General features: G+C 43.7%; 2 protein-coding genes across 8 annotated transcripts in view; one reads left to right on the forward strand and one right to left on the reverse strand.

Moving 5' to 3' along the window:
• Positions 1 to 1,133: 1,133 nt before the first annotated feature.
• On the forward strand, positions 1,134 to 5,365 carry CCDC17 (coiled-coil domain containing 17). The gene is made up of 13 exons (XM_014463816.2): positions 1,134 to 1,651; positions 1,734 to 1,811; positions 1,915 to 2,137; positions 2,226 to 2,388; positions 2,606 to 2,689; positions 2,778 to 2,896; positions 3,171 to 3,287; positions 3,522 to 3,667; positions 3,767 to 3,864; positions 4,010 to 4,213; positions 4,362 to 4,572; positions 4,641 to 4,751; positions 5,013 to 5,365. The coding sequence occupies exons 1-13, from the start codon at positions 1,478 to 1,480 to the stop codon at positions 5,169 to 5,171; spliced, it is 1,887 nt and encodes a 628-aa protein (XP_014319302.1). The 5' UTR covers positions 1,134 to 1,477; the 3' UTR covers positions 5,172 to 5,365.
• Positions 5,366 to 6,313: 948 nt separating this feature from the next.
• NASP (nuclear autoantigenic sperm protein) overlaps positions 6,314 to 22,092 on the reverse strand; it is a 30,159-nt gene continuing 14,380 nt past the window's right edge. For 3 of the 7 annotated variants that reach the window (XM_014463814.2, XM_023761887.1, XM_023761888.1), the window contains 12 exons: positions 18,849 to 18,929; positions 17,966 to 18,075; positions 16,361 to 17,353; positions 12,377 to 12,456; positions 12,034 to 12,119; positions 11,646 to 11,719; positions 10,651 to 10,839; positions 10,377 to 10,543; positions 8,998 to 9,054; positions 8,818 to 8,895; positions 7,658 to 7,786; positions 6,314 to 7,171 (listed from right to left, as the gene is read on the reverse strand). In XM_014463814.2, the coding sequence (XP_014319300.1) occupies positions 7,091 to 7,171; positions 7,658 to 7,786; positions 8,818 to 8,895; positions 8,998 to 9,054; positions 10,377 to 10,543; positions 10,651 to 10,839; positions 11,646 to 11,719; positions 12,034 to 12,119; positions 12,377 to 12,456; positions 16,361 to 17,353; positions 17,966 to 18,075; positions 18,849 to 18,929 (2,125 nt within the window). In that variant the 3' untranslated portion in view covers positions 6,314 to 7,090. The remainder of the gene's footprint in view (positions 7,172 to 7,657; positions 7,787 to 8,817; positions 8,896 to 8,997; positions 9,055 to 10,376; positions 10,544 to 10,650; positions 10,840 to 11,645; positions 11,720 to 12,033; positions 12,120 to 12,376; positions 12,457 to 16,360; positions 17,354 to 17,965; positions 18,076 to 18,848; positions 18,930 to 22,092) is intronic. The other 4 variants (XM_014463815.2, XM_023761886.1, XM_006098166.3 and 1 more) reach the window with 4 other exon arrangements.

Genomic DNA, 22,092 nt, shown 5'->3' on the forward strand with positions numbered 1-22,092 from the left:
AAGTAAGGATTAACAAAAAAGGCAGAATAAGCGAAGCAGCTGCACCTTCTTCCAGGACATACAAAAGTCTATCCAAGATGAGTAGGGTAAAGCTCAGGATGCCATAAATGCTTGTCATGAAGAACCTGAGCCTGGCTCTTTTGCATCTGCATACCCTAGGTTCAGCCATTAAAGACTCCTTTCTTTTTTTTATGTGTCTTTATTGTTTTTTTGAGAGGGAAAGGAAGAGAAGATAGAAACATTGATGATAGAGAAACACTGATCAGCTGCCTCCTGCACACCCCCAACGGTGATTAATCCTGCAACCCAGGCATGTGCTCTGACCGGGAATCGAACCAGCGACCTCTTGTTGCATTGGAGGACATTCAATTCATTGAGCCATGCTGGCCAGGCAAGACTATTTCTTAACTTCCTGGAAAACCACTTCCTAGATGAGGTGAAATTCATCAAGGAGATAGTTGACCACCTGACTAACACAGGCCAGCTGGGCTGGACAAGTATCTGTTTAAAAGGTTCACCCTCAAACATAACTAAGAGCCTTTGGAGACCAGAGACCTCTGAGGGCCCTTCTGTGTCCCCTGGTGTCAGGCTTCCCTGCAGCCACTAGGCAGCCTTCTAACCACCATGGTGCCCTCTCCAATGCCCTGAACCAAATGGAAACAAAGCTTTTGGCAGAAGAAAAAAAGACATGGGTTCCTGGCAGAATGCTCATAAAAGCAGACTACCTACTCTCCGGTGTTTCAAGAATGGAGAATGACACTAACTTTAGTTACATCCACTTAAGCAAACAAAAATGAATAAGATAACACTTCCCTGCCAGAAGCCATTAGATTAACCAATGATGGAGTGTGTTAAAAGGTCTCAGCAAGCCCTAGCCACTTTGGCTCAGTGGATAGTGTCCCCTGCAGACTAAAGGGTCCCTGGTTTTATTCCAGTCAAGTGCACATGCCCCGGTTATGGGCTTGATCCCCAGTGGTGGGCTGGACAGGATCTCCAGTTGGGGGGTGGGCAGGAGGCAGCCAATCAATGATTCTCATCATTGATATTTTTATCTCCCTCTCTCTGAAATCAATGAAAAAACTTATTTTTTATAAAAGGGCTCAGTGAGTCCAGGAGGCAGATGTTCATTCCCCTTTGTTTTATTAATACCGGCAGAAAAACCAAGGTATAGTATTAGACACTTGCCCGTCTCATCTCATGCAATGAGGTGGAGCAGACTTTGTGACATTTTTTCAAGCCAGGGCCTCCTCCCAAAGATGACCAAGCCTTCCCACCCATACTCCAGACCTGCCCAGGCCTGTCCTTGCTGTCCAGGGAGCTAAGGCTCCTCCCCAAACAAACTTGATACTGTGGACCCAATAAACCTGGCCTTTCCTCTCTGCTCTGACTTTCTGTTTCATCCTCTTCTCCCTTTCCCCTGCTCTCTGTCCTGTCCTCTGCAGGTCTTGGCTTGGTATCAGGGAAGGGGTTCCATCCCATGGCCTCCCACTCTGGGGAGCCAGGGCTCCTGCCCTGTGGATCCTGTGACATGGTTTTCCGCTCCTGGGCCCTGTTGGCCACTCACACTCAGCGCTTCTGTATTGGCCGTTTGACACGGGAGGTGACACTTGGAGCACAGCCCTCAAAAGCCTCGGAACCACAAGGTCCCATGGTAAGGGCCTCCTCCATGGCCATGGCTGGGTATTGAAGCCACCCTGACCCTCAGGATTCCTCATCCCACATGCTGTATCCAGGTTGCGGCGTCACAAGAACACCAGGGCTTCCCAGAGCAGGAAGCCAGCAAATCAGCTTTAAGGAAGCTAACAGAAGAGGTACACTGGGCACTACCCACTGGCTCAAAACTGAGCATTCTACCCAAAAGATCAAGGGTCAGATTACCCCTACATGGGGGTCGCGAGTTACTGTTATCTCTAGGTGCAGGGTCTGCGGCTGTACTTGGAGGAAATGCAACCCTGGATAACAGCAATTCCCAGGCAGCCCGTGGAGCCCTGGGGGCGTCCAAAGGCTCCCACCCAGGGCCCCAACTCCGAGGCTGCTGGGAGCCCCAGCGAGCGGCTGCGGGCCCTCCAACGGACTCACACAACACGCGCGGCAGAGACAGAGGCACAGAGCCTGGCCCTGGAGCTGCGCGGCGAAGGTGAGGCGAAAGGGATTGCAGGGAGGGGGACGAAGTACTCGCCCCTTGGTCTGAGGTTGCTTAAACCCATTCTCACTCGGTCCCTTAGAACTGAACCGGCGCCTCCAAGGTTTGGCCCGCAACCGGGGCGGTATATCACGCCTATTAGGCCTGGAGCGGGAGCTTGTAGAACTCCGGGCGGAGGCCGGGCGGACCAGGGGAGCTCTGGAGGTGCTAGGAACGCGCGTTCAGCAGCTACAGTCTGAGCCCCGGTGAGATCGGCGCGCAGGAGCCCTGAGCGCCGCATGGGTCAGCTAGCAGGCCCGGGTCTGGGGAGCCGGAGGGGGCGTGGGGGGAAGGGGGGGGAACGTGGACAAAACGTAGGTTCGGAAGCAGGGGGAAGAAAGCCCGTGTGAGTTCGGGATGGGGCGGTCGGCCGTAGGTGAGGATCAATAACAACGTCTCTCCGTGGGTCGCCCCCAACTCCAGGACTGAGCAGAACTCCTTGCAAGGGGCAGAACTCTGTTGGCCGGTGCTACCGTCCAACCCAGGGACTCTGGCTGCTGAGATTGGGTGAGGTCTGGGCCCGGGGACGGGCATTGGGCGAAGCACTGAGCAGTCTTGTAAAGATGTTGTTGCCTTCTCGTCCCCTTCTCACTAGGGCCCTGCGTGAGGCCTACATTCGAGGTGGGGGTCGGGACCCCGGCGTTCTGGGCCAGATATGGCAGCTGCAAGTGGAGACATATGCTCTGGAGCTTCGACGGTCACGTACCCACAGGGGTGAACAGGAGGGGCCAGCCAGGAGGGTCTCACGGAAGCGGTGGTTTTAGTCTTGGAAGGAGAAAAGGGCGGTGAGGGAGGGAATATTTGGCATGGGAACCACCTAAGCAAGAGCTCTGAGATAGAAAACCTGGGTGGCCTTTGAGGCAGTGACTAGGATGTTAGCCAAGAAGTCCACCCTCTCCGGGGAGTCCTAAGGGCTGAGAGCTGCTCAGAACTGGATTAAGATGGTCACCAGCGGTCAAAAGTGACAGGTCAGACTTGTTCATCACAGGAAGGCGGGCAGGTTCCACATCTGGGAAACTTCTAGCAGTGGAGACTGAAAACCAGCGTCTGGAGGCAGAAATTCTGGCTTTGCAGATGCAGAGGGGTGCAGGCCGAGCACCCTGGGGTCAGTGAGCATCCCAGCCCCACCCCAGGCTTAGAGGAAGGTGTTAGGCTATGCATGGGGAATGAAAGTGTGTTTGTGCCCCATCTGTCTGTGTCCATGTGCATCTCCAGGTGTGTGTGGGGGGAGGGGAGAGAGGGGGAGGGGGGGAGGGTGTTGGTTCTCAGGCAGGGGTGTCTCAGTCCAGTTACTTGTTGCTTCCTGCTCAGGAGCTCCCTACTCTTCTTCTGCATCTAGGGTCCCGAGAGCCACAATTTGTGGCCAATCCCAGCCTGCGCCTGAGAAAGGAAGATCCCCCATGCCTCCCACCACCGGTGGCTCCCCCGCTGCCACCACTTCCACACTCCACAGGCATCCTATTCTTGGGTGGCACAGAAAAGACTGTGAGGACCCAGGGGTTGGGTGGGGGCAGCTCTGCTCTGGGTAGTGGGGAAGCGTAAGTACCCAGGAAGCTTTCTAGAGTACTCAACTCTTCCCCACAGCCACAGCTTCCTGGAGCCATGAGCAGGAACCTGGGCCTGGATCCACACTTTGTCCTGCCCCCAGCTGATGTTCTGGGCCCTGCTCCCTACGACCCTGGGTGAGGCCTGCTCCCTCCTTTGGCATCCTCTGTGACTTGGTCAGCACTGCTGGTGACGGTCCAGCTAGTGTTGGGGAACGGCTAGGGGGGTGGAGGGGTGGTGAGAGGAGTGTGTGTGGAGGCTCACTGAGACCTGTGTTCCCAGGGCTGGCCTGGTCATCTTCTATGACTTCCTGCGGGGCCTTGAGGCTTCTTGGACTTGGGTGCAACTAATGACTGTCTTGGCCCGAGATGGACGGGATATAGGAGGGACCACAGCTTTGCCCCCAGCCCTTTGTTTGCCCCCTCCTCCAGCTCCTGGGCCCATGGGCAACTGTGCCATCCTTGCCAGCAGGCAGCCTGTACCCAGGTCAGTAGGAGGGAATGATGACTTTGGCGTCCCTTGCCATAAGTTTTCTCATTTGTATACGGGGCTACTGGCTCTGAAGGCCAAGTTCTAGGAAGGGAGTAGAACCAGTTCTGGCTTCTGACACCTCTTTTTAATTTCATTGTTTTAGACTCCCACCCTCACCATCACTATCCCTGCTCTGTGAGTTACAAGCCTGGCAGGGGCTGGCAGGGGCTAGGGCACCACAACCAAAGGCCTGGGCCTCACTGGTGCTCTTTGACCGGGATCAGAGGGTACTTAGTGGCCGTTGGCGTCTCCCACTTCGGGTCCTTCCTCGGGATCCCAGCCTTAGCCTTGGGCAGCTGAATGGAATTCCCCAGGTGAGTGTGGAAAATGGGAGTGGGTCAACTCAAAGGTATGGATACAGTATCATTTCACCTCTCCCCAGGTAGGTCAGGCTGAGCTCTTTCTGCGGCTGGTGAATGCAAGAGATGCAGATGTACAAACACTGGCAGAGATCAATCCAGCCAGTGCCCACGAGTACCAGTATCCACCTCTGGTGAGGGCTCAACTAGAGCTAGGGACACCATGGGTATGGTTGGTGTGGTAACAGCCAGCCTTTGTTGACCACTATGTGCCAAATGCTTCCTGTGGCTTGTGACCCTCACACATCCAACAGGTAAGTAGAATGTAAACAGATAAGGAAATCGGAGCACAGTGGGGTTAACTTGGTTCAGTTGAGACTCTAAGGTAGCCCAGTCCAACTCCAGAACCTGTGCTGCTAACCTCTAAACCTGCTAAACATCTGTCTTCTCTTCAGGTGCCCAGCTCAGCTTCACTGGAAGCCAACTCCCTTGCACCAACAGCTGGCTTTGTTGACCCCCCTCCTCCTGCAGAAGAGCCCCTTGACAGCAGAGTCAAGGGTAGAGATGAAGGTTTGGGCCCCACCAGCTTTGACCCATCCCCACTGGCTTTCTGAGTCCAGAATGTGGGTATGAATAGCTCAACATGTACAGGACTAGATCCTAATTGAGGCCTATTCCCAGACCTACAGCTTTACTACTGTTCTGACGGAGGGTCTAGAACAGGGGTGGGCAAACTTTTTGACTCGAAGGCCACAATGGGTTCTTAAACTGGACCGGAGGGCCGGAACAAAAGCGTGGATGGAGTGTTTGTGTGAACTCATATAAATTCAAAGTAAACATCATTACATAAAAGGGTACGGTCTTTTTTTTTTTAGTTTTATTCATTTCAAACGGGCCAGATCCGGCCCGCGGGCCGTAGTTTGCCCACGGCTGGTCTAGAAGCAAAAAGCAGATGCGCACAAAATGTGAGCTCCAACCATAGCTTTACCACCTTAAGGCTAAAACTATTTGGCCTTTCTTTACCTGTTTTCCCTTTGTAAAACAGATTGAGGAGAGGATTAAAAATTGTCAGGTATTTGCAGTATCACCTGGTATATAGGAAGTTCTTTGAAAGGTGACTAAAGGAGCACTCTTTAATCAAAGCTTTTGTTTGTTTTTGCTAAAAATAAGTTTTATTGGCACACTTCATTCAAATCCAAGTTTTCTCAGGACATCCCCCAGGAAGCCTTGCAGATTCTCAACAGGAAGATCTTGTAGCCATATACTAGTGGCCCAGTGCACGAAATTTGTGCACATCAAAAGGGATTAGAGGAAGTATTTGAATATTGCTATTTGCCCTTTCTCTATAATGGAAGTGTCTAAGATGAAAGAAAATTAGTAAAATGTATATGAAAATCTCCTTCCTGTCAGAATCTGGGGTGCACTGTGGGACCCAGAGTCAAGTCCTCACCCACCCACGCATGCCTTGAAATCACAGGAGACTCATACCCGGCCGGCTCTTTATTATAATCTGGAGATAAATAGTGCCCAATGCAAAGCAGGTTTTTAAACTAAGAGTCAGGGTCAGAGTCAAATGCAGCTCTGCCAGTCTCACACTACCACTGTGCCTTGGACATCGCTGAGGACCTAAATGGGATTTTGGTACTAGATCCCCTAGTAGAGTTACTGCCTTTCAACTATAATTCCACACAGAAATGCTCCAGAAATCCCAGGATCCCACTCTAAAATCTTTAAACACAAGTCCAGACCAGGAGTGTTTTTTTTTTTCCAGGAGTGTTTATTTGAGAAGTCAAAACTGCAGATTGGTAACAATTCCAAGTGTTGATATAGTTCAACCTTTCTGTACAGAAAATAACATATCTCAACCAGCCAGCCTCCCCAGATTCTTCCAACCACACCCAAAGTGTCCATCATGGTCAGTCCCTTAGCCACTTTCAGTCCAGAAAGCTTAATTCTCTACAAGCAGCATACCAGTTTTCCTCAAGAGCCATGCCCCCAAATTTCCCTCAAAGTTTTTTCCCCAGGACAGGATCATGGCCCTAGTTGGAGTAGGGGAATAATTAAAGACAGGTACCACCCAAGGCCTGGCTTAGGGGCTGTTATCAGCTCACAGAGCCCATCACACAGTATAAGCACCAAAGAGTAAGATTGTCACCAAGTCTTGTTTTTGTAGCCCCCATTCAGGGACAGCACCACCAAAAGTTTGCAAGACAGCTGCGTTCTATCAAGTATTTAAAATGGAAAAAATATAGCACCATTGGCCAGCAGCCACACTTGATTTGATCACATCTACATTAAATAGAAATTTGGATTAGAACATTCAACAGAAAGGGGGCGGGGGGGAAGTACTCTTAGTCACTATATAAAACCAATGTGCTTCAAGGCACAGATTCAGTAAGTATGTAAGAAAAAAGCCATCAAAGCCTCAACCTTTGCATACAATCTTTATTGAAGTTATACAAAATCCCCCAAAAGTGAAAAAATACATTATATACAAAAACACTTTCCCTTGGGAGGAAGGCTCTGTTCCCTCTTAACATGCAGTGCTTTCAACTGTAGCTGCAGCCTCCACTGTCCCCTCCATTGCTGCCCGGCTGTCAGCCTGATTCTCAGCCTGGAAGATAAACAGGGAGCCTGGGCATAAGTCACCCTTGTTCAAGCCATTCCATCTTATACAACTGAGTAGGCCTCAGTCAAAACAAGTCCCCTAAACTCTACCTTACTCCCGTACTAAAAGGGCAATGACCAAAGTATAAATCCAATTTCTTAAACACTCTGTAATAGGGCTGACAGAGCCAATGTTCATACATTACATGGAAAGAAGCAAGCAGAAGTGACCCAAGGTCTTGACAATTAAGCCTTCTCATACATTCACAGAGCAGGACTCGTGGTGTGTATACAGGTTCCATTGGCCAGTGAGATGTCCTATAGTCCATACCAAACTGTTTCCTGAATAACCTCATTGTTTTTATGAAGGTTACACTCAAGCAATCCAAACAGGCTCAAGGTGGGGAACATGCACTTGGGAGGACTGGTTTCCCCAGGCCCTGAGAACAAGGGGAAATGAGGCAAGAGTCCAAGCCCTGCTTTAACTGCCCACCTCCTCCTCCATGTTTTCAGAAACTTCATTTCCACTGGAGACTGCATCCCCACTGCCTCCATTCACCTCCGGCTCTTGTTTGGCTTTCTTTGCATCATCTTTCCGGGGACTCTCTTCCTCCGGTTTCCGCTAAAGATATAATTGTAAAGTCTTCAACAAACGTGTTTAATGTTTTTAAAATGACACTTCTTTAACACCCCTCTCCCTATCGTATGCAAAGAGCCCGAACAGGAGTCATAGCTCTTAGGGTCTTTCTCAACCCACAGGAGGCGAAGCAGAATAAATTGGTCTGTCCCAACATACCAATTCAGCCTCTCTAATGGAAGGGTGGGGTGGGTGTTGGGTGTGAGTAGTAGATCTGAACAGTAACCAAATCACAAGTTTCATATACTAAATTTGAGTCAGGAAATAAAGCAGGATTTAGACCAGGGGTGGGCAAACTTTTTGACTCGAGGGCCACAATGGGTTCTTAAACTGGACCGGAGGGCCGGAACAAAAGCATGGATGGAGTGTTTGTGTGAACTAATATAAATTCAAAGTAAACATCATTACATAAAAGGGTATGATCTTTTTTTTTTTAGTTTTATTCATTTCAAACGGGCCGGATTCGGCCCGCAGGCCGTAGTTTGCCCACGGTTGCTTTAGACTCTCTCACAAGAGAAAACTATTGCAACCAAAGGCAAAAGGTAGACTCACAGGAGTTCATCAGAAGGTCTGCTACTAAATGACTTGAAAGAAAACCTGCCAGCTTACTAACAGAAGCCAATCTGACCAATCCTCCTCAATAGCTTTCCGGATGAGTCCTTGGGCCAGGTGAGTTTTGCTTTAAGAGGTATGCAAGGGAAAAGTATCTTTTTAAAAATTGACTTTATTTAGAGAGAGGAAGAGAGAGTGGGAGAGGAAGAGAGAAACATCTATTTCTATTTACTTATTTATTCATCCCTTGGTTGATTCTTGTAAGTGCCCTGACTAGGGATTGAACTAGCAACCCTGGCACAGTGGAACGACACTAACCAACTGAGCTACCTGGGTAGGGATGAAAACTATCTTTACTTGCAAATCCTTACCACCTTTGCAAATTTCTTTGCACCAGGAAAGGTATTCCTTGTGTATTTGGGAAAAAAGAAAAAAAGAAAAGAAATGATCACATGTAAATTTACCTTCTTTCTGACAAGGTGGGAAATATCAGTCACACAATTTGATGAGGAAGCACCATCTGTTGATTTTCTACTGGCAATCTGACAAAAAGGAAGCCTTTGTTAGCAATGAATAGCTAGCCACATGAGACAAAGAATGAGGTCTAATATTAAAGAGACAAAACAAAAAACCTGAATACTCACCATGGAGACTGAAGAGCCTCCTACACTAGGAGTGAAACCTGAAGTAGCGCTCTCTACCTGTGAAGATGACAAACTGCAGTGGGTCCCAGGATAGAAGCCATCCGGTCACCCACAGTCCTACAACAGGTACCCACCATCAAAGCAACTGATTAAGACCTCAAATAATAGTGGCCCCATATAGCAGCAACACTGTCTACCCTCTCTACCTATGCCTGTTACCTGCCAGACCCAACCTGGGGTATACAAACAGAGTGTTGAAATTAAACCAAGCCTTGGCCAGTTTGGCACACTGATTAGAGTATCAGCCTGTGGACTCAAGAGTCTGGGTTTCCATTCCCAGGCAAGGGCATATACCTGGGTTGCAGGGGAGTGTGCAGGAGGCAACAGATCAATGTTTCTCTCTCACATCAATGTTTCTCTCTCTCTAAAAATGAATGGGGAGCCCAGCTGGCGTGGCTCAGTGATTGAGCGTCGAACTATGAACCAGAAGGTCACAGTTCCATCCCCAGTGTGGGGTGTGCAACAGGCAGCAGATCAAAGATTCTCTCTCATCATTGCTGTTTCTATCTCTCACCCTTCCTCTCTGAAATCAATAAAAAATGTATTTTAAAAAAATGAAAGAGGAAAAAAATATCCTCGGGTGAGGCCTAACTAAAGAAATTAAACCTGCCCTGCTGGTTTGGCTCAGTGGATAGAGCGTTGGCCTGCAGACCGAAGGGTCCCGGGTTCGATTCCAGTCAAGGGCACATGCCTGGGTTGCGTGCTGGGTCCAACGTGTAGGAGGCAGCTGAGCAATGATTCCTTCTCATCATTGATGTTTCTATCTCTCTCTTCCTCTCCCTTCTTCTCTGAAATCAATAAAAATATATTAAAAAAGAAAAAAAAATTAAACCAAATCCTCCATATCCTATCATCCTGACACCCTAGCACCAAAAGGCAGATCCAGGCAATCTGGGGTTAAAAGCTTTCAAACACCTCACTAATCAATACAGAGGAATTCTCAGAGATGGACACAACCGTTTACAGTTATCAAACAAATACTATTTGTCTTACACCATTAGAAATGTCTTAACATACAGGTACTATTTTCATCCCCATTTTACAGATCAGACAACTAAGGCAAAGAAAAGTAAACACGCTCATGGTCATATATAGTAAACAGCAAAGATAGGAGTCAAACGCAATCCGAAGTGTACTGTCTTAAGCATTATACTATCTGATAGGAATATCTAGATGAGTTCTCACGTTCCCTCTGACTTCCAACTCCCTGGAAACCATGTTATACCTAAGATTCCTAGCCAACAGAACACTAATACCACAATGCCTTCAACAATATTGAACATGTTATTATCAAAACTTGAAAAGGAAACCAAACCAACCAGAGTTGCTTTCAGAGCCAATTCAGCTACATTTCCACTATGCTGGGACTCCTTTGCATCTTCTATCTTCTCTCTAATTTCAGGTAGCAGTTCCTTCAGCTCCTCAATTTCTTTCTCATATTCAGTACGTGATCCTTCAGCCTCCTTCATCTGCTCATCAAGTACAGCTACAAAGGTTGAAGTGGTCAGTAAATTACCACAAAAAGATTCACTTTTACCTTGTCAATAACTGGATCCATCAAAATCATTGTGAAAACAACTGATGCTCACTCACCCATTCTCTTCTCAATGACTTCAATAGATTTGCCAAACTGTGCCACTGCCTCATCATACTGAGAGTTGTACCCATAGGCCAAGCCCAACTGGTAGTGGGTCTCTGCAAGGAGACGGTCATGGGCTTCTAGGTACTGCTCTTGCAGGTTTAGGCAAGCCTGGAATTCCTCCACAGCTTGGACATAATTCTCTAATGAAGAGAAAAACAATAGCAAGCATTTGCATTTAATACTATAGTACTTCTAAATTTTAGACTATTCTGGGGGAATGCTCCCCAATTTACATTTCATGATCCTTGATTATAAAAAACATCAAAATGACTAAGACTTTCAGTTAGAGTGACTTTTAGGAAAGACTATTCACTGTTCTAGGGACTATAGCAGGGTTCCTCAAACTACGGCCCGTGGGCCACATGCAAATACAAATATTGTATTTGTTCCCATTTTGTTTTTTTACTTCAAAATAAGATATGTGCAGTGTGCATAGGAACTTGTTCATAGTTTTTTTTTAAACTATAGTCGGCCCTCCAACAGTCTGAGGGACAGTGAACTGGCCCCGTTTAAAAAGTTTGAGGACCCCTGGACTATAGGGACCCAAACCTACTGTCCTTTTAAAGCCAACCGCCCATAATTTATGATCAAGCTTGATTTAAAGGAATTTGAGCCCTGACCCATTTGGCTCAGTGGATAGGGTGTCAGCCTGCGGACTGAAGGGTCCCAGGTTCGATTCCAGTCAAGGGCATGTACCTTGGTTGCGGGCACATTCCCAGTGGGGGGTGTGCAGGAGGCAGCTGATTGATGTTTCTCTCTCGTCAATGTTTCTAATTCTCTATCCCTCTCCCTTCCTCTATGTTTCTAATTCTCTATCCCTCTCCCTTCCTCTATGTTAAAAAAAAAAAAAAAATCAATAAAATATATTTTAAAAAATAAATAAAGGAATTTGAAAAAGACTGGGTGGGAGTACATTAGGGGAAGAGTAAAATGAAAGATGTATTACCAGATTCAACACTAACTTCTCCAAGTTTAAGATGTGCCTGTGCTGCATAAAGCTGAGCTTCTTTTGTTTCTTGCCTAAAACAGGGAAATATGGTCAGAAACCTTAACAGCATTTGTCCAACCATAACTAGGTTCTATTTGCAACCACCAACCTCCCAATCTGAGCCTAGAACAGTGGTTCTCAACCTTCCTAATGCCGCGACCCTTTAATACAGTTCCTCATGTTGTGGTGACCCCCAACCATAAAATTATTTTCATTACTACTTCATAACTGTAATTTTGCTACTGTTATGAATTGTAATGTAAATATCTGATATGCTCTATGTGTTTTCCGATGGTCGTGACCCACAGGTTGAGAACCGCTGGCCTAGAAGCACCAAGAGTTTTACCTTTTAAAAATGATCTTTGCTAAATCCAGCATATCCCAGGCAAGCTCTAGGTTCCCAATCTCCTCCTCTTCATTTTCTTGAAGTGACTAAAGTATATCCAAATCATTGGTATTAGGCAGAAGTACAAGACAGGCATCTTTAGATTACAAACCTAAATAGATAATTTAGTATGGCTTAAAAAAACCTGACATAGGATTCAAAATTCAGACTTTTCCCTAAAACCTGCAGTGGGTCTTAACAATGAGATCAAATGGATGTCTAGACATGAATAGTCACACATATACTAACTAATAAAACTACAGCCCTAAAATAAGGAAGCAAAATATATTGAGCAAATGATTACCTTGTTTTCAAGAACTAAATCATTTGGTGTTTCTTCAGCCTTGTCATTTTCTTTATCCTCTTCTTCTGAGCCCTCAGTTTCTGCAAGCAAAAATTCCTCAGTATTGAGAATACTAAGGTATCTTTTGACTAGTCAGATTCCAATAAGCATCTGTGAAATAACCTATATTCTGGGGTAGGACAGGCCCGATGCTAAGGCAAACCAACCAACATTTGAACTGGCTGATATAAATAAGGCCAGGGATTAGTCTAATTCAAGTCTTATCTTGTAGTGTCTATAATTCAGACCTTTAACAATCAAATGCTAAGTGTTTATCTTCTAAAAGTTAATCTAGATCAGGGGTGAGGAAGGTCCGGCCTGTGGTCCCGTATAATGCCTCAGAAATCACTTCGTCTGGCCTTCCTAAGGTAATTGCAGGCAGGACTGGAAACTCAACAAATAAGCTTTTTTTCATAGCAACATAAATTTATATTAAGTGAATTATATTAAGCAAATGATGTTATAATGGCCCTTGGCAGGAAAAAAGAGAAAAGGTTTCCCACCCCTGATTTAGATCATTCAGATGAAGACAGTTTAGTTACTGCCTCTTGTTCAATGTCAACAACTTCCCATATACTCAGCCAGAAGCAATTTGGAGGCATCTTTAGCCAGTGTTCCTGGCATCTTTAAGCTCCTTTTTAGATACTACGAAAAAGCTGAGAAAGTACTAAAAGTTAAAATTCTCTACTTCATTCAGAGCAAGAATCCTGAACAGACTAGCTTTTCCACAATGGAGCTGTGGAGAGAAAAGCATAGCCTTTACCAACTCTCACCAGTGAGCATGTCACAGACTCCAGCCAGCTTTAGCATGTACAGAATTTGAGTGAAAAGTACTATAACCAGTTATTTCACTCCAGCAACATGTTAAAATCTGCAGCCATAATGACACCATATTTTACCTTATTGACATACACTCACAAGTCAATAACCTATAAGGACTATTAATAATTAGCTCTACACAGCATGTAAAGTTCAGAATGCCATGTGATTAAAATGGGCTTTTCGGGGTAACGAACAATTCATAAATTGTGTATAATGTGCTACTACCTTTTATATCTTTCACTAATATTGTTAACACCAGTAAAAGAGCTCAAATATTGTCTCCTAACAACCTACTGTGAGAATGTAAATATAGAAATGAATTGATTTTAGAGAGAGGAAGGGAAAGACTGATTTGTTGTTTCACTTATTTATCTATTCATTTGCTGCTTCTTATGTTCCCTAACCAGGAATTGAACCTGCAACCTCAGCATATTGGGATGATACTCTAACTAACTGATCTACCTGGTCAGGGCTAATTTAGTACTTTTGAAATACAAATACCCATTACCATATAGCATATTCTTCCATACCAAATTTCCAAGTGGTTTGTGTACTTAGTTCCCTCATGTTAAACTAGATGAGTGGTCTTACTGACTTGACAATGCTGTCTTCTAATAGATTATGTAATGACAGGTTGTAAGGATCTATGTAGCCTCTTTGTCTTCTCAATTTGCAGAAAAAATTGACAAAATATTTGTTATTCTATCTGTTCTTAATGATCGGGTATCTGTTCCTACTCATACTAGAATGTTAGAAGATGACATCTAATTTGGTAAAATATACCTAATTTTTTGGAGTTTTATATCAAATTTTTAAATTACAATTCTTACATAGGTGAGAAAAATACAGGTTTTTCTCAAGGAATCTGTACTACCCTCATGGAATGATGGAGAGGAAGCTAGGTTAATAAGAAAGCCACTACTTTAAGACACTTTCCAACCTGGGAACCAATACTCAGGTATTAATAGAAATGCCCTGATGTCCAGAGAGCTGTTAACATATTTTCCAAGATTCTCTAAAAATGGAATCATGTGGTATGCCTATCATCTTTCTGAGAAAAGGGGAGACACTATTTTATACCATTTTTCTGATCTTGTAGCTAAAAGCAAAGTAAAGGCAATATGATTTTCGAGCTATTCTAGCCTTCTCACAGGATAACCACTACAGATTGACTAGTATAGTCCAACTGAGTGTGGCCAAGATTTATGCCTCCAATATTAAAATTCTATTAACTTACCAATCATATCTAGCATGACACTAGAAATAATACCAGACCAATATTCTTCATTAGGGATATGCACAGCTTAAGAGGTGGTAAGAAATGGAGTTTTAAGAGAAAACCACAAGATTTCTGCAATTGTGTTGTCACATAAATTTCTGATAAGAGGTGGTTAAGGGAGAAGATAAAAGTTACTTTCCTCAGCCCTAGCCGGCTTGGCTCAGTGGATAGAGCGTCGGCCTGTGGACTGAAAGGTCCCAGGTTCGATTCCGGTCAAGGGCATGTACCTTGGTTGCGGGCACATCCCCAATAGGGGTGTGCAGGAGGCGGCTGATCGATGTTTCTCTCTCATCGACGTTTCTGGCTCTCTATCCCTCTCCCTTCCTCTCTGTAAGAAATCAATAAAATATATTAAAAAAAAAAAAAAAAAAAAAGTTACTTTCCTCAGAGTGAGGCTGCTTAGGAAAAACAATATATTCAAGTTAGATCTAGGGTTGGATTCCAGTACTAGGACTTACTGGTTGACCCTAGTCAATTAATGTAACCCTAAGCCTCAATTTCCTCATCACTACAACTTGAGTAATACTACTTATTACATAGCATTATTACAGAATAAGAGATATGTATGTATGGGAGAGCTCTAACAACACATGTTACTGATGATCCAACTGAATAGTTTTTGAACAAACTGTGGAGAAATATGACATCTCTACTGTAGCTTTAACTCAAAGTCCAACTGTAAGAGCCAGCAGAGCTTTTACTATTCTTGCTCACTATCGTTAAAGATCAAGACATGGGAGTTTTTAAAAATTGAGAAGTTCAGTTCTGTGCTTTACCTAAACGAATTTCTAAAAGCCCATGAACAGTCCAATGGTGCTACCATTTAGAGCCAAATTCACTTCTGATTACCATGCCTGTGCTGGCTGGAGTGCAAGGACCTGCACATAGGTACAAGTTTATCAGAATGAGCTACAAATATTGATAATGGGTCTTTAAAAATCTTAGTCTGTCAATTATATGATTAATTGGTATACATTTGTGGTTATTAATACCAACGTTAGATGAACCTTATAGACAGCAGAATCCTCAAATCATAGTACAACTTAATTCAGATGTGCCAATTATATAATTACTAATTAGAGGCTTATACATGTTGGTTAAGTTGAATCAAAAGTAGACTAAATAATACTATATAAAGTACCCACTTTATAATGTTTAAGTAACAAAAATTTCAGATTGGCAACCAAAGCAAGCACGAGGGGATAAAGTAGCAAGGCGGCCAATAAAGTTTTTGTTATCTTTTGGAAGGGTCTAATTTTAACTAATGTGAATAGCCTTTAAATACTTCTGAAGACTTAAAGAGGGTTACCAGAATTCTTTCACTCTGATAATATAGCCTTCAAGAGTGAACTTGAATTTAAATGGCATGCCTGTTTAAGTGTACCAGGTTCAGTGGATTCTACTGCTCTAATCCTGCTTCCTAAAGCAGAAAAAAGGAACCATGTGAACAGCAAGTAAAACAATTCAGGGGCATGCAAGTGAACATCCATTCAGCATTCTCTGCCAGCCTAGCCCACTATTTCCCTACTGACCCCACCCCCATCCAGCTTTACTGGCTAGTATGGTACAAGTTACTAATAGCTAGCCAAGTCTCAGAAATCAAAGAAGGCCTATTTTGCAGTTAGTAAAAGCGTTAGTTTATAAGCCAGCTAAAGAAGTCTTGCTTTTGATTTAACTTGCTCAACTTATCACAACCTTTTTAAACTACCCCCATTTTCATTTAGCCCTTTCCTAATCCAAAGGCAGACGGAAAATCCTGAATGGAAGACTGACTTTTACCCATGATTAGTGAGTCAAATCCAGAATGTACTCCACCCACTGCAGGTCTTGCATATCCCGGTTACCTTCACCCTCTTTCATCTGTTCTTCTCTCTCTTGTGTTTCTTCATTAGCAGTTATCTTAACTTTGTCTTCAGGGGATTTCTCAGTACCCCCCTGGGCTACCTTGGTCTCAAACCCATCTCCAGCTGCCCCAGACTCTTCTAGAGATAGCTTAGTCTCCTCCTGGTTAGGAACCAACTCTGCCCTGCCCTCTTCTAGTCCTGTGCCATCATTTCTTTCTGTTAATCCTTCTGCATTAGTCTCTGGTTCAGGAGTCTCATCTCCTGCAGCTGACAGTCCACTGACTGTACCATCCTTAGGGAGAACTTTGACCTCCTGCCCAGGATTCTCAGAGACTTGTGATCCATCTTTTGCAGCCTCTGTTGTCAACTCTGGTGACTCTTCAGCAGGAGGCATTTCTTGCCCTACCAACTGCTCAGGAACAGCTTTTCCTGGATCATTTTTAGAGGCAGCTACCTGCTCCTTTGGCTCATCCCCACCCACATCCACCGGCTCAACTGCTGTATCTATAGGCTCTGCTTCTACCTCCACTGCAGTGGCCTGCTTTTCTAGAGTCACAGTAGGCTGCTCTTCTGAAGCTTCTTTTGGCTTCTCCTCTATGTTCACAATTACTTCTTCCTGTTTCTCCTGACCCCCTTTTTCGCTGTACTCTTCTTGGACATCAGTTACAGAAACTGATTTTCCTTCCTCAACATCAGGTGCTTCGTTTTCTGGCTTCCCAGCAATGACCTCAGCTTCAATCAGTCCTTCTGATACTGCTACACCTTTTGCCTCTTCAGTGGTTTCAGTTAAATGATCTGGAGTTGATTCAACTTTTTCCTGTAGTAACTCTGCAGGCTCACTTATATCCATATCTTCTCTTTCACCCTTCTCCATTTCAGTCTCCTGTTCTTTATCAATTTCAGGCTTTACCAAAGACTTGTCTTCTGGTTTTTTTGCTTCTTTTTCTCCCATGGCGTCATAAACCTGTTCTCTCAACTCTTCCCTTGCTTCCTCTACATGGTTAAAGAACATGAAGCATAAACATGTCTTCGAGTTTAATGTTAAAGGCATAAATGGAAACTAAAAACACATTCCCTTTAAACCCTTCAAACAGCCTGGCTTAAGTTTTAGCGGATGGCCTACAAATTATCTGCCCCTTTAAGAAAAGCAAAGGTAAAGTCCCATCTAGCAGTGCAACTTATTGCGAAAGAAACCCAAGCTCCCTAAATTAGCTTGAGCATTCTGAATATCAATTAGTGGAGATGCCAAGCTTTACATTCTCCTCTAAACATTATAGACCTCCATCTGATTGGCCAAACTCGGCTTAGAAATTAACATTTGAATTTCTTACACACAAAAAATGTAAAAGGGCTCTGAAAGCACTGCTATTAAAATAACTGAGTGGCACAGAGTTTTTAAAAAAATAAGTTATCCTCTTAAAAAACAACCAAACAAAAAACCTAGTCACTTTTTGTAATCAGCTACTTCCACTGAAGTCTCCACCCGATGCAGGTTATCACCTAGGCATCTTATAGATGATCCTGGATAGGAAGAGACTATCTCCGTCACTTGTGCACAAGAAATATATGTTGTATCTCTTGAATGCCACATGCACCTCCACATACCATCTATGTTATCATTATTTTCTACCAGCGATTCTTCTTCTGTTTTTTCTCCTTCTTCCTCTTCCACATGCACACCTTCCAGGGCATTTCCCAAAACACCATTCTCCATTCTAGGAGAAAAGGAAAAAGTACTAAAGGCATGATGACTAGAACGTAACAATTTACGACAGAAACTGTAATCCTATATTATAAAAGCAACAGAAGAGTAAGCAAATGCAGAGAATATAAAGTAGGTGTTCCTATAAAACTTCTATAAATTAAGGCTGAGAGAACAGTGAAGGAATAAGTATAACCTTCAGGTACTAAAAAGTATTGGTGACTCTTATAAAAGAACAAGATCAGTATATATTTCCCTTATAATAGGGCCATATTTCCCAAGCTTCACACCCACTGACATTTCCTTAAAAGGGGGGAAAGAACAAAAAACCATTCTGGCAAGATTATTACGAAAATCACCAGAATGCTCTATAAAACTAGAAAACTTAGTAGAACTGATATTAAATAGATCATAGATAATTTGCTAGTTTCATGTGCCCTCAATGTATTTTATCCTGGTGAATAATTTCTGGTGGAAACCACACAACAACTTTACAATAATTAAGACTACTTATAAGTTTTATTTGTTAGACATATTCATTTGCTAGTGTTTTCTGACCCCAAAGTCAAAACTTATGTATAATTTTACTCTTTGCATGAAGTGCCTTTCAAAAAACTTCCATGCTCTCCCTAATTTCCTATTTCTTAGTAAAATTAGTCTCACTTAGTTCATGTGAAATCTCAAGCTAGTAAACAATCTTAGCAAACAAAGAAACTAAAGTTTTTAAATAGACCATTGTGGTGATACAAAACATTCTACTTATAAATTGTGACTTCAAAGACATACCTTGCCAACTCCAGAAGAGATTTCCCATAGAAAAAGAAAGCTTCTCCACACTCATTAGCTGTCTCTCCATACTTTTTACCTCTATAAAGAGAATAAACATCAAAGATCTGAATTAACACCTACTCTAAAACATTTATTTCTAGTTCTTTAGTTATGACATTCTTCCAGTAACACACTTACAGGAAACCAGTACTTCCTCTTTTGCTTTCCAGTCAAGGTCAAAGGGACCTTGACCTAACAAACAGGGCATAAAATTAATGTTGCCCGTTCTTCAGCTATACATATATTATATATTCTAAATGACATCAATTTACTACAGTTATCACATATAATCTAAGACCTAAACTACATCAATAGGGATTTCTTCTGCTATAAGACCGGTGTCAAAATGGGCCAAAGTAGTTAGTTAGAGGACTAACTACTAGTTGGCTGGGACCTAAAGGATAAGTGAGGCCCATGGAAAAGCATAATGATATAGTTAAGAGCATTTTTTCTCTGGCAGAATGCCTGGGAAGTTAATTTCACAGTGCCTTCGTTTTCTCATCTGTAAAATAGAAATGTGAAGAATGCTCAAAGAGCTACTGCAGGAACTGAGTTAATGTATATAAAAGCACTTAAAATAAGGCTTAGAAATACAGATTTATAGGTAAGTTTTAGCTATCATTTACCCAGAGAAGCAGGAAGGAGAAAAATCACACAAGTATGATAAACGGGAAGGAGGAGATACTTTATGTCAAGAAACCATTTTCATGTAGTAAAGGATTGGCAGAAGCCATGCAAAGTAAGGCCAACTACCAGCATTGAGAGTCTAATAAGAGTAACTAAAGAAACTAATCAGGAAAAGCAGAAGAAAAAAATCTAATTAGGAAGTACTGTGAAGAAAGTCAAGTTTAAGGATAGTCTGTTTCATTTCACACTTTAACCAAATGTATGTGAAACGTTTTCCCGTTCCTCATCTCATTTGATCCTCACAGAAGTCCTGGAGTAGGTAGATAGGAGACTCGGTAGAATCCTATTTTCTATTCATTAGCCAGAAAACGGAGATTTAGAAAGTTTTAGAAACTTGACCCAACTGCAAAGAAGAAATGGTGGAACTTGAAAATGACTTCAGGTTTTCTCACTGCGCAGAATACAGTCAAACACTGCTGCAGTTAATATTTTACCTTTTTTCTTCCTGTATGACCTATAATAATAATCTGCTTTGTGTTGATATTTACTGCTGTGTTGCTGACAATTACCTGAAAGCGTAGTTGGGGTGCTTCACTGGGCTGGAAAAAAGTTTAGCTACATCAGAAAGCAGGTCAAATTGAAGAAGAAAGAGAGAGTAGGAGAATGCTGCACAGACATGCTCCCAGGAGAGAACCCTGATACCCAAGGACCGAAGGTGGAGAATGGTAGAAGGGGCAGCACCGAGAAAGGGCTAGCTGGGCACCCACAGATAGCAACTGAAGTCCCGGAGAGAGATCTCAGCTGCAGGGGCGGGGTGCCACTGAGAACTCAGGGATCTAATCCCCAAGCTGGGCTGCCCAGCAGAGAGCACCAAACTGAGGAGGGTACCCACATAACATCTAGCTATGAAAAGCAGTGGGTTGCTGTCTGCCAGGGAGTGGCAGCTGAAAGTTTGGGCACCCTCTTAAAGGGGTCAACGCACAAAAATTCCCTGTGGAGCCACCCACCTTGTGCTCCAGCAGAGGGAGGGTGAAGTGGACTGGACCTGTGAGAGCAGAATCCAGGACTGGGGACTTGGGGGATAGAGCTCAGAAGGCAGACACCCCAAGTTTCCTGGGATGAGTCATTCCCTCACAAAGCAGAGGACATCTTTCCCACATAGACATCTGCATTACCTGAGGGGAAGACAGTGGACACACCCTATTGGAAAACAGCTTGCCCTGAGGCCACTGAAGAAATTAAAATGAGCCAAACCCTCCAGGCATAAACAACTGCCCCACCCTGTTGAAAAAACTCTTGCCACGATTCCCGTCAAGGGCATGTACCTTGGTTGTGGGCACATCCCCAGTGGGAGGTGTGCAGGAGGCAGCTGGTCGATGTTTCTCTCTCTTCAACGTTTCTAACTCTCTATCCCTCTCCCTTCCTCTCTGTAAAAAAATCAATAAAAATATATTTAAAAAAAAAAAAAAAAGAAATTAAAATGAACTATTAGCCTCCAGGCATAAACAACTGCCCCACCCTGTTGAAAAAACTCTTGCCACACCTGAGGACGATTGCCTGGGGGCAACTCAAGTCTGTAGACAGGGGCGGTCTATGGAGGCTTTGACTCTTTGCCTGATCCAATTAGTCAGAAACAGCCTTTAAGACTATCCTGCACTAGAGATTGAGAGGTACAGAGGATCTACCTGTAACATAGTCACAAACCCAAACAACCAAAATGAGGAAACAAAGAAACAACCCCCAAATGAAAGAACCAGCGAATGAATTCTCCAGAAGAGATAAATGAAGCAGAGATAAGAAATTTATCTGAAACAGTATAGAGTAATGATGTTAAAAATGCTCAACAGTATGAAAAAAGGTATAGTAACTATGAAAAAAGAACAGTCTGAGATAAAGAATGACATAACACAAATAAAGAACACATTGGAAGGAATACACAGAAGATTAGGGGAAGCTGAGGATCGATCAGTGAATTAGAAGACAGTTGAAAATATCACTCAATCAGAGAACCAAAAAGAAAAAACAATTAAAAAACAGGATGACAGCTTAAGGAAGCTGTGGGACAATGTGAAACGTAACAATATTAGAATAGAAAGGAATAGAGAAGGTGTTTGAAGAAATAATGGTAGGAAACTTCCCTAACCTGGAAAAGGAAAAAGTCACACAAGCTCAGGAGGCACAGAGAACCCTAAACAAGAAGAACCCAAACAGAACCAAGCCCAGACACATCCTAATTAAAATGCCAAAAATTAGCCGAAACCAGTTTGGCTCAGTGGATAGAGCGTCGGCCTGCGGACTGAAAGGTCCCAGGTTCGATTCCGGTCAAGGGCATGTACCTTGGTTGCTGGCACATCCCCAGTAGGAGATGTGCAGGAGGCAGCTGATCGATGTTTCTCTCTCATCGATGTTTCTAACTCTCTGTCTCTCTCCCTTCCTCTCTGTGAAAAAATCAATAAAATATATTAAAAAAAAAAAAGAATTTCCTGCCCTAAATATGGAACAGGGCTGCATCTTTTTATTACAAAAAAGACACCTTATTGATTTTTTTTACAGAGAGAAGTGAGTGGCTCGGGAG

This window comes from Myotis lucifugus, unplaced genomic scaffold (assembly GCF_000147115.1).
Source record: "Myotis lucifugus unplaced genomic scaffold, Myoluc2.0 scaffold_222, whole genome shotgun sequence".
In the NCBI taxonomy this organism is placed as follows: Eukaryota; Metazoa; Chordata; class Mammalia; order Chiroptera; family Vespertilionidae; genus Myotis; species Myotis lucifugus.

What these genes read in the sequence shown, in the direction of transcription:
- CCDC17 (XM_014463816.2), top strand. Translation starts at nt 1,478, where the DNA reads ATGGCCTCCCACTCTGGGGAGCCAGGGCTCCTGCCCTGTGGATCCTGT. An exon ending in AGCAGGCAGCCTGTACCCAG is followed by an intron (nt 4,214 to 4,361) that starts GTCAGTAGGAGG and finishes TCATTGTTTTAG; the next exon opens with ACTCCCACCCTCACCATCAC. An exon ending in AGCTGAATGGAATTCCCCAG is followed by an intron (nt 4,573 to 4,640) that starts GTGAGTGTGGAA and finishes ACCTCTCCCCAG; the next exon opens with GTAGGTCAGGCTGAGCTCTT.